This window comes from Rhinolophus sinicus, chromosome X (genome assembly GCF_036562045.2).
Source record: "Rhinolophus sinicus isolate RSC01 chromosome X, ASM3656204v1, whole genome shotgun sequence".
In the NCBI taxonomy this organism is placed as follows: domain Eukaryota; kingdom Metazoa; phylum Chordata; class Mammalia; order Chiroptera; family Rhinolophidae; genus Rhinolophus; species Rhinolophus sinicus.
The window spans coordinates 72,995,293-73,006,465 of record NC_133768.1 but is presented as its reverse complement, the minus strand read 5'-3'; the positions used below and the strand labels follow the sequence as shown (position 1 = coordinate 73,006,465).

General features: G+C 47.7%; 1 protein-coding gene across 2 annotated transcripts; it reads left to right on the top strand.

Annotated features, from left to right (window-relative positions):
* The first annotated feature begins 319 nt into the window (after positions 1–319).
* On the top strand, positions 320–3,014 carry RIPPLY1 (ripply transcriptional repressor 1). Of its 2 annotated transcripts, XM_019717703.2 has the most exons (4): positions 320–474; positions 1,393–1,468; positions 2,064–2,128; positions 2,688–3,014. In XM_019717703.2, the coding sequence occupies exons 1-4, from the start codon at positions 320–322 to the stop codon at positions 2,950–2,952; spliced, it is 561 nt and encodes a 186-aa protein (XP_019573262.2). In that variant the 3' UTR covers positions 2,953–3,014. The 2 variants fall into 2 exon arrangements, with proteins under 2 accessions (XP_019573262.2, XP_074180354.1); XM_074324253.1 differs by lacking the exons at positions 1,393–1,468; positions 2,064–2,128.
* Positions 3,015–11,173: the final 8,159 nt, after the last annotated feature.

Sequence of the window (11,173 nt, the reverse complement as noted above, 5' to 3'; positions counted from 1 at the left end):
GGGAATTTGCACAAATGGTGTGTGATTTGCCCCTTCTGTGTTTTCCTTTCTGACTTGGAGGTAATGATAACCTCTTACCCCCCACTGACGCTCTGTTTATTCAACTGGGAGAGATTTCACACCCAGGAATCCAGCTCTCCCTCCTTGAGCCCCTTTCCTAAGTCTTCATTCCACCTCCCAGCTCCCCCACCCTTGCACTTCCCTGAATAATTTATGAGTCCAAGCAGGTCTTATAAAGGGTCTCCCAGGAAAGGCCAAGAGTGCAGCGGCTCTGAGAAATAGGAGCCCTCGCAGCCTGCTTGGTCTTGACACCCTAAGGATGGATCCTGCTGCTCCCGCCACTGCTGCTGCCCCTGTCTCAGCCCTGGCCCTAAGCGTAGTCCCAGCTGTAGCTCAGGGCCTCCTGGCACTCCCTGACCTGTTAAGCCCATCGCCCCCTCTCTCCTCTGGACAAGAAGTAGACGGGAGTGAAAGGTAAGTGGTACTTGGCCTTTGGCAACCTGAACTCTGATTTTGTGGGGTTTGAGGGAAAGGAAGGAAAATGAGATGTCCAGGGTGCCCCTATTCTCTGTGAAGCGGGCGGGGAGGTCTCACAACCCTCAGAGAGTGTCCCCTCCATGTATCAGGCTGGAATATCTCAATTGGCTTTCCATCTCATCAATCGCTCTGAGTGACAAGAGGGGACTTGGGGACAGTAGGCATTGCCAAAGCTCAAAGCTGAGCAGCCAGGCCCTCATGGGCTAAGTTGCTCAGTCCACTGAGAGGCACAGGGGGGATGCCATGAAACCTGGGTTACACATAGCCTAGGCTGCACGGGGGAGAGAGGGCCAACGTCCCAAGAGGCCTTTGACTGGGGCACTGTCTCTTTCCTGACCACACCATAAGATTTCCATTTGCTTTTTCCCTACCTCTGGAAGTCTAGTGGGGGAGCAGTGGGCCCAGGAATATTTCTGGCCCCTTTCCCCAGCCCAGGAAGATGGTAGGATTCTGAGCTTCTTGAGCAGGAGGTAGAGGGCAAGATATCTGCACCCAAACCTCATTCATTCCTCCAAACATTTAACACATTCAGCAAATATTTACTGATATGCCTACTGTGTACCAGGCATTGTGCTAGCTGTTGGAGAATAAGACATGATCAAACTGAAATCTGCTCTTAAGAAGCTCAAAGGCAAGTAAACAGACAATTACAAAACTGTGATAAGAACAATGATAACATTGTTGAAGCAGAGAGGAATGGCAACTGTCCTGACCCGGGCTCAGGGTCCTTCGGAGAGACTTCCTGAAGTAGATGACATCCAAGCAAAGTATTTTAGAGACCTCTTTGGTTATCTCAGGGAGTCCATGTTCTTGTCTCTTCTTCCTCCCCTGTTGGATCTCCCCTCTCTGTCCTAGACGGGTTTGTCTTTGGAGGCCCTGGCTGTGCTCTGCAAATGACTCCCCAAGGAAGGCAAGGAAACTTGTGGATTTGGTGAGTTTGAGCCCATTATCCATGTTCACATGCAGCCATTTGTGTTCACACTGACCAGGTCCCTTCTCAGAGAGCCTCTGACCTCAATCCAGGGCTGCAGATCTGGGAAACCATCTTCACAGCCTTGCTCACGTTTGATTCTTACAACAGCTCTAGGAGGAGGGCAGACATGAGGTTTCTGTGCAATTTGAAAGATGAGGGGACTGAGGCCCAGAGGAGGGGAGGATTTGGGCAGGCCCCACAGCTCGCCTGTAGTAGCACTGGTGCTAGAATCCTGGTCTCCTGGCACCGAGTCCCAGTGCTTTTCCACCGCCGAATCTTTGCTGCTCCAGTAAAATTCTGTCCCCTGGGTAGTCTCCAAACAGGTGTGAGAATGGGGACCGGCAAGCCAACAATCCCCAGGACACTATCCACTTGTTTTTCAACCAGAAACAGGACAGACCCCCTTGTTGGGTTGGGGAGCAGGGTCTGGATCCCAGAGATGTCTGAGGTCTCTTCTAGATCATCTTATCTGCAGGTTGCTGACCCCAGATACAGAGGAGGCAGTTATCTGGCCATGTACTTTGAGCCACATTCTAGCTTTTGCTTTGAACAGGCCACTGGTGGGGCAACAAGTGCTGAGGTCACCAAAGCTGACTCTGAGTTCCATCACCCCGTCAGGTAAGCCTCTGGCACCAAGCTCAGAACGTGACATAGATTCATTAGCTCTTTAAATCCTCACAACAGCCTTGTGAAACAGAATTGGTGGTGGTGGTGGGGGCACTGCTGTGATCACTAATTCATAGACCAGGAAACTGAAGCTCAGAGAGGTTAAGGGACTTGACCAAGTTTGTCTTCCCTGGAGGCATTGTCAAAGGCCCCTAAGAATGAGCCCCTATGGACAGGTCAGTGAAAGAAGCCTTAGTAGGAGATGGAGGACACAGGAAAGTTCTAGAGAATTCTTGGCTAGAGGTCTTCTTAGGTGGGGGTGGGATCAGCATCAGTATTGAGAGATGCTAAGGCTGGAGCTCCCACAGTTATAGGTCCACCACATATTACCGTCCTGCCTGGGGCCATTTTGTAACAATTCAGAAAGTTCTATTACAAAGCTCTCTTTCTTTCTTTACCTCTCACCCCATTATTGCAGGTAGGAGAAGGAGTTTAGGGGCTGGCTTCCTTCTTGGCCCTACTGACCCCTCTGCACATATGAGACCTGTCTAAGTTTCTTCTCTGTCCACAGGCTCTTCTGGCCCAAATCCCGCTTCTTTGACTACCTGTATAGTGATGGGGAGATTTTACTGCAGCACTTCCCTGTCCAGGCAACCATCAATCTGTATGAGGACTCAGACAGCGAAGAGGAGGAGGACGAGAAGGAAGAGGACGAAGAAGAGGAGAAAAAGGAGGCAGATGAAAAAGGGCCGGAAGGGTGTGTGAGGGTTCCAGGGTCAGCACCACATAGGGCCGCAATTCATCTTCCTTCCCCGCCCCTGACCTGTCCAAACTGAGCCGGTCAGAGTCAGATTAGCGTTCTGTACACCTGGCAAGGCTCCAGGGCATCGATTAGCCAGGAATGTCCAGGCACAGCTCTCTGGATTGAAAGTTGGGTCCTTGAGTCAGCAACTCACATTGGCTGTACCCAACTGGCCTGCAAGCCCAGGCCTCTGACATCTCATTGTCTGGGTTGTTGTTGTGTTGACAGTAGGAGAGTCCTAGGGGCTCTAAGGGAAGGAAGACGTGCTTTCTGAAGCCCCCAGAAAGTAGACCAGGACCAAGCATGCCCATGTAGAGGGGAGCAGTCACTCTTCGGGGCTCCTTGACTCCCCAGCTTTCCAGATAGCCACAAAGTCTCGTCTCCCCATGGAAAGCCTGATTTCTGGCTTCCCTTCAGGGATACCAACATCAGATCCAAGCAAAGTTGGGATGTCCTTCTGATGGACCTGGCAGGAAGAAGAGAGGGCATCTAGACAATCAGCTTGCTTTGGGGAACGCCTCCCATTTTGCCTACTATCCATCGGGGTCTGTCTTGGCATGAGATGACTCAGGAGAAAAATAAACTAGATGATGTTTGCCTTTTTCCTGGAACTGTGCTGATTTCTTAACTGAACTCTGTCCATGTTGTGAAGCCATGGGCACAGGGTCAGAGACCAGCTGAAGGCCTCCCAGAGGTCAGTTGACAGATGGGGATGTAGGGCCAGGGGGCCAGCACAGGGCCAGGTCCTCTCTGGCAACTTGTGAAATCACTAGATTAAATTTCAAAGACCACTTGGAAAGGGAACAAAAAGGCCTCCGAAGTGTAGCTTGAAAGTTGGTAGTAGGGCTGTGGGTTGGGGTGGGGGGTGAGAGGTACAGCCTCAGTTGAGCCGGAGATGAGTGTGTGCATGTGTGGAGGGGAGCTTTGGGGTTACTAAGTCCTATCAATTTTACTTCTTCAATTCCCTTTGTATCTACCACAGCTCAGGCCCTCATGCCTTACCCCTGCGCCAATTACTCCTCGACTAATTTTTGTGCCTCCAGCATGTCCCCCTGCAATTCCTCCTCCACACTGGCCACCAGATCAGATCATGTTGTGCCCCTGCTCAAGGCTATACTATGGTTTTTCATTGCATCATCAACAGCTGGACTTGTTTATTTTTTTTTATCACAGATCCTCTTGAGAATCTATGGCTTCTCTACTCATATATTCACGAATCAAGCCCTTAACTTGATATTCCAAGCTGTCCAATTGGCTGGTCCTTGACTGTCTCTCTTTTTTGAAAATTTGTGTTTTATTAAAGTATACGTAGTTGACATACAATATTATATTAGTTTCAGGTGTACAACATAATGATTTGACTATCTACCTTACAATGTGATGACCACAATAAGTCTAGTAACCATCTGTCAATCTACGAAGTTATTGTGATATTGACTATTTCCCCTATGCTGTCTGTTATGTCCCACAAGTTGTTTTATAACTGGACATTTGTACCTTTTATTCCCCTTCATTTGCCTGTCTCTTCAGACTCATCTCTCAACACTTGAAGCCTACGCTGCCTGTCCTTGAATGTGGCATGCTTTTTAACCTCTGTAGCTTTAAATCTCTGTCTGGAATGCCTTTCCACTTTTACATGTCTGATAAACTCCAGGTTGGGTGCCCTCATCATTTTCAGTGCCTCCCCTACCATAGCATCTGCCCTCCTTCTTATGAAGTACGATGGGGCTGTTTGATATCACACAGCACACTGCCTGGCATGAAAGAGGTACTCAGGAATGTTGAAGAAAGGAGTCTCAGGTCTTCTTAAAACAGTTCTTTGTAGAACCACCTCTGTCCCCCGACTTGCTGGCTTCCCATATCTTTGCTTAGCTGCAAACAGGACAGAGTAACGTCATCTGATTCAGGAGCAAAATGCTGGCCATCTTTCTTTCCCTCCTTGCTCAACTTGAGACAGGCTGCTTCAGTTCCGAGCCTCCGGGGACTTCCCTGAATTCGACACAGCCTTGAGCAGGCCACCGAACTCACACACCGGTGCCATCTACTGGTCAAAATTTAACCTTGTTCTTTAATTAATATACCAGACAATTAATTGACTTTTGACGACTATAATTCCTTTAGTCCATTCTGTTTCGGCTTGTAAGTAAGGTGGAATCTACCATGTGCTAGCTGTATGACCTAGGGAAAATTACTTATCTACTCTAAGCCTCAGTCTCCTCATCTGTAAAATGGGGAAAACAATGTTACTTCCTCTCAGGGTTGCTGTGAGGAGTCAATGAAAGAATATATGAAAAGCACTTAGCACAGCCCCGGCACACAGTAAACACACTCAAAAAGTAGTAATAGTCAGAGTAATAGTAGTTGTAGTAGTGCTTATTCTTAATTTTGTAACAGAAGTGAGCTTATAGGCTAAAGTCAGCTAATGACTCGTTTACTCAACTAATGACTGATTTGTCAGTCACCTCCACCTGATCTCCCTGGCACCACTTGATGGTTTACCAGTCAAAACATCTTCACAGGGTTTGTCCCCCACTTAAAAAAGAAACAAAAACATGAAAGGCCAAGGACAGAGGTTTCAAAACGTGTTTTTCTGTGCTTTTAGCAGGAACATCCTTCTTTTGAATCAAATGCAGAAGCCCAGTATATAAAGCAAATAAAGTTGGAGCTGTCCTGGTGGAAGCCACAATGGGGGACACCGAATTCCTACCCTGGTGTCCTCCCCTTCTGTGAGACACCTGCAGGGATCCCTAGATTGTGGGGAAAACTATTTGGAAACCACTGTCCCAAGGGTTAAAACAAGGTTGACTTGAAGTCTAAGGGGGATTAATATTTCAACATGTTCAGTGCTCCGTTTAAAATCCTTGTTTTGGGTCCTAAGTTCCCAGCATTTCATAGCTCAAAAATAGCTTGTGTCCTTGTACCATAGGTTGTTGGGGTTTAAAATCCTTGGAATCCCAATATGGAATACCTTGGAATAGGGTATTATATAGCATTGAACTACAAATCCCTAAATCCTTAGGGGCTTAAAGACCCTAAAACACTTGGAGCAGTAATTCTCCACTAGAATGAGCTCCTCTCACTTTCTCTCCTCTCCTCTCCCTTACTACACACTTGCTGTTGGTCAGTGGCAGACACTTTGACACTTGGCGTCACTTTCCTCTCTGCCGCCTGACGTCCAGTGCTCCTCAGCACACATGGTTGCTGTGATTGGAATTCGCTGTTCTGACTAATCAGAGCTAGTGTGAGTTACTTTGTGCTGGGTGTATCCAGTCAAATCCACCACACAAACTCAGGGGAAAAATCTCTGTGCAAAACCCGGAGTCCTTCCTCCGGCTCCATCCCAGCTAGCCCGTCCCAGTGCCCCATGCTTCCTCACCCCAGCACTGATGTCCAGTTTCCCCCACCCCACAGCAACAGAGAGAGGGCACATCGGTTGAGCGTGAGACTGCATTCAAGCTGGGTCTTGAACGATGAGCCCAGGTAGAGATAGAGGGAGAAAACTTTCCAAAAAGAGGCAGCAATATGAATTCATTAAAGAAATATTTTTTGAGCATCTACTCTGTGGCAGGTTTTAATATTGTAATGATTATGAGCACGGGCTTTGGAGGCGGAAGTACCTGGGTTCAAATCCCATATCTGCCACGTGCTAGCTTTATCTACTGCCCTCTGGTGTCAACGTCACCCCTCTGCTGTCAGCCCTCTTACTACCTCAGTAGTCTCATTATCTCACACACACACACACACACACACACACACAGCTTATGCTCATTAAAAGTTGCCTATTCTCCTCTGTCTCTGGGCAAGGAAAGCCCCCCACACCCACCCCAATGGGTATTACCAACACCCACCTCTCACTCCTGCCCCCAACTGTACCTGTGTGGTTATCTAGTGGGCAGTTTGTCTGCCTTCCACCCCAGGCCCCTGTTGTAAAATTGTTGCCAATCCTCTTCCCAAACAAGTTTGTTCGGTGGCCTGAGTTCACTGTTTTGACCTGTCAGGGGCCTGGTGTTGGTTACTGAGTTTTTGGCTTACTCCGAGCTGGCAACGCTTGTGGCAACCTCTATGCAAGCACACAAACCCAGGTACAAAAGCCTGGTGGAGTGAGTACTCAGCAAGCAGTAGCCACAGCACTCTTTGCCAGGCACTCGCTACTCGTGTTACAGCCATGATCTTCTATGGTACTATAATCACAATGCTCTAAAAGATAGGCACAATTATTATGTCCATTTATGAATGATAAAACTAAGAGTTAGCAAGGTTTTTGTATGTGTGCTTGTGTGCTTGCATGGAGGAAGCTATAAGCCTTGCCAGCTGGGAGTAAACCAAAAACACAATAACTAACACCAGGCCTCTGACAGGTCAGAACAGTGAACTTGGGCTACCATTTTACAACAGGGGGCTGGGGAGGACAGAAGACAAACCCACACAGGCAACAGTTGGGGGTGGGTGGGTGGGAGGTAGCGACACCCACTGGGGTGGAAGTGGGGGCTTTCCCTCTCCAGAGAATATTAGGCAATAATAGGGTGGCTAGCTGGATAAAAGGTACAACAGCTGGTAATTACCAAATTCTTACTATGGACTGGGTGTATAGCAAGGAAACTTACATGGATTAACTCCTTTAATATAACAACACTGAGGGATAGGTACAGTTAGGGAAAGTGAAGCTTTGAGTGGTTTTTAGAAAACTTTGCGCAAAATCACACAGCTTGTAATGTATGGCACCTTCTAGTAAGTGCAAGGCACTTCACACGTATTACCTCATTTAATGCTTACAACAACCCTGAGACATAAGTACTATTATTATCTTCATTTTATAGATGAGGAAACTGAGGTTCAGCAAGGTTAAGGAATCTGCTTAAGGTCACACAGTGCACAAATGGCTGAGCCAACATTTGAGACGCGACAGCACTTGCCCACTAAGAAGCAGGAAAGGATTCAGGCTCGACACATTCCAGAGGTAGAATCTACAGTGAAGAATTAAATCTATGGGAGGGCAAGAGAGAAGAGGTTTCAGTTCTGGCTGGAGGGAAGTGAGTCAGAGGATAGGAACAATTCTGCGCCAGGAAAAGCGGAGGTGTCACCAAGGGAAAGACGTTTGTGGGCCTCCTGCCGGGTAGTAGCAGTCTCTCACAAAGGCTGGGCTGCAGGCACAGGGCCACCAGAGGCAAGGAGCCAATGAGGGACTTCTGTTCCCGCCCCTCAGTTCTCTGCAGCCTCTGAGTGGAATGGGCCCTGGCTGGGTGTGGTGCTACTTTCCTCGGAAGAGTCTGGGCCCAGTGGGAGGAACGAACAATTGCCCAGCTTTCCCATGGTGTGCCAGGCACTAAGCTCCGAACATTTTATCCCAAGCAAGACTCACCAACACCCAGCAGGGTGGGTGGTGCTATCCTCGTTTAGAGATAGGAAACAGGCTCAGAGAGATGAAGTGACAGCGAGGAAAGGGGAGGCTGCGGGGAGACCCCAGAGTCCTGGCTCTTAACTACTCGGCTCTTCCTACCCCTCTACTCATTCTCCCAAAGAAGCCCTGAGAGTCCCGTAAGGGCCGGCAGTTCATCTGGTCTCCTGTGGCTTACCTGGACGAAAAGCACATCAACTGTCATGCAAAGGTATTTCTGTCCTCATCATCGGGGACACTTGGGGCCTGGGGCCAAGTGTGACTTAAAAGGGGTTGAAGGACAGCCCAAGCACAAGGCAGTACCAAGCGCTGGGTTCTTTGAGAAGTCTTCTACTCCTTGGAAAGAACAGCCTGCTAGCTCCCCAAAGTCCCTAGCAATTCAACTGGTTCCCATTAACAGGGAGAGGCTGCGCCCCCTAGTGGCTGAGCTCTAGACTGAGCCTGGACCTATAGCACTGGAGAAGGCATCAGGAGGCCCATCCTCCCAGAGGATTCTATGGCCAGCAATTTGGCGCCTGGAGGTTATGGGAACAGTCTCTGGAGGCACATCAGACCTGGGTCCAAATATTGGTTCTCCTCCTTACTAGCTAAATGGCCATGGGCGAAATAGCAAAATAGTCTCTAAGTCCAGTTTCTTCATCTATAAGATAGAGATAATAATCATACTAATTTCACAGGGTTATTGTAAGAATTAAATGAGATACTACATGTAAAGGACTTAGTAGAGTATTTGGCCCATTACAGATGTGAGGTACATATATGTGTGTATATAAAATCATTGGTCTTTTTTGACACATGCTGTCATGTTGGTAGTTACATCTTTGATTCCCTAAGGGATGCACTGTCAACACACTCACCTAAGGCTTATGGGCAATTCCAGGGCGAAGACACTTGCTTTTCTCCATACATACTTTCAAGAATCTTGAACCGTACATCTTTGCCCTACACTATCCTGTGAATATTAATAAGCTTGCTTTACACAGGTGCTAGGCTTTTTCTGCATGTCAGAGCAGTTTTACATCCATGATCTCATTTGAATCTCTTAATACTCCCCATGATATATTCTCATTTTTCAATGAGGAAATTGAAGACGATGGGAAGGGAAGTGACGTGCTCAAGACTGCACAGCAAGTCAGTGCAGGAGTCAAGACTGGACCCCAGAATATTGCACTGAGTCCAGTGTGTGTCCACCAACACTCATCATCGTCCAGGGCCCTGAGCGCTGACTGAATGTGAAGCTTCTATAACCGAGGACTCAGCTTATTGTTTGGAGGCCACATTACTGCACTCTGACAAACTTCCTGCTTCTACTGAGGCCAGTAAACTATCAAACTACGATTCTTCTAAAAGACAGCAGCAAGTTATCAGAACTGGAGACCCAAGACAACTACATCTCCAACACATGCCGAGAATTACAGTTAAATGTTAGGTGACAGGTTTGAGGAGAGATGAAATTATCTCCCCAGCCAAGCTGCATGCACTGCTGAAAAATTAACTGCTGTCCTGTACTCGCAGCCAGCTTGATTTAGCCACTCATCTCATGTTGGACATAACCATCTGGGGCTCAAAAGGGCAGCTCTGTCTTTGGTCAGTACAAAGATTGGGAGGTGTTGACGTGTGTCATCAGCATGGGTCCTGATGGCAACACCTGTTTGAGGCACTGAGGGAAGCAGTATAACAGCTCAGTGCTGCCTGACATGACTCGGGGGTAGAGAATGCAGGCAGGCTTGACTGTCAGTACCAGAGCCTGGTCTCCTCTCATTCTAACATACTGGCAACAGCTCAAGCACTGCTGAAATAACAAATCATTGAAATAACAAATCATTGAGCCCCAAGACCCCTTCCCTAGCCCCTGTGCCATGCTGAAGCACTGGCAAGCTTGTTTCTGCCGAGGAGAATCTTGTTACTTCCTCCTGGAGCACTGGATCTCTGGGTGGCACTAAATTTCTTTCCCTGCAGTCACTTGCTCTTCACTCTCTCATCATCATGGCAACCCAAGAAAAGAAGCCAGCATTAAAATCAACTCCTCCCAATAGACATATGTGTAACAGTGAGTGTACTGTCTGTCTGTCTCCCTCTCTCTCTCTCAATATTAGGAAGGGGAACATTTTTAACCCTCTCTCCATGCTTCAGCCTTGGTGCATGGTAGAGAGCAAATATTTTCACTTTCCAGGTGCTTGATATACGTCTTTCTTAGATTTCCCTGCATAGGACCTATTAATCCGATTGGTTTGTGATTAATCATTAGGCTACATTGCACCAGTGAGCAGGCTCATCACAATGAAAAGTGATACACATTTGTGACTACATACAGTAGTCGGGTCCACCTGCTCTGGATGATTAGGTCAGGCCAAATTTGTTATGAAGACCTTAGCTTTTCATATGCAGAGGGGAGGGAGTAGGTTAAGGTACATTTTCCAATTCATTATTTTAAACCAGAGGACCCTGCAACAGAAAGAAAGAGGGGGAGAGGGGTAACCAAGCATATGCTGAATTCTCGAGTCAAGCTTTTATTAATAAATGGCACTTCACTTGCTCTTCTGCTAATTGGTCCTCGTGTATATAGCTTTCTCAGTGGAAAGCCTTGAAAAGAAGGGTAGGTGGTGGGATTCAAGCATGAAAACTCGTCCTTGAACCCCAAACACATAGGAAGATTTGCCCAGGGTTAGAGTCTTGTCCTAGCCTGCCTACACTGGGCAGAGGGTGCACCTGTTTTATTTCCTCTGATCTCTGAGGACCTGGAGAGCAACTTCAACTTAAATTGAATTCCATATTGAGCTTCTAGTTGTGTGTACCTCTCTCGTGGACACCCAAAGTGACCTGTGTATTGAAATTGTTAGCCTGGGAGGAGGGGCTCTGT

Excerpts from the sequence above, each read along its gene's own strand:
- RIPPLY1 (XM_019717703.2), top strand. The coding sequence starts at position 320 with ATGGATCCTGCTGCTCCCGCCACTGCTGCTGCCCCTGTCTCAGCCCTG. Across the intron at positions 475-1,392 it reads GAAGTAGACGGGAGTGAAAG|ACGGGTTTGTCTTTGGAGGC; the intron begins GTAAGTGGTACT and ends TCTCTGTCCTAG. Across the intron at positions 1,469-2,063 it reads CAAGGAAACTTGTGGATTTG|GCCACTGGTGGGGCAACAAG; the intron begins GTGAGTTTGAGC and ends TGCTTTGAACAG.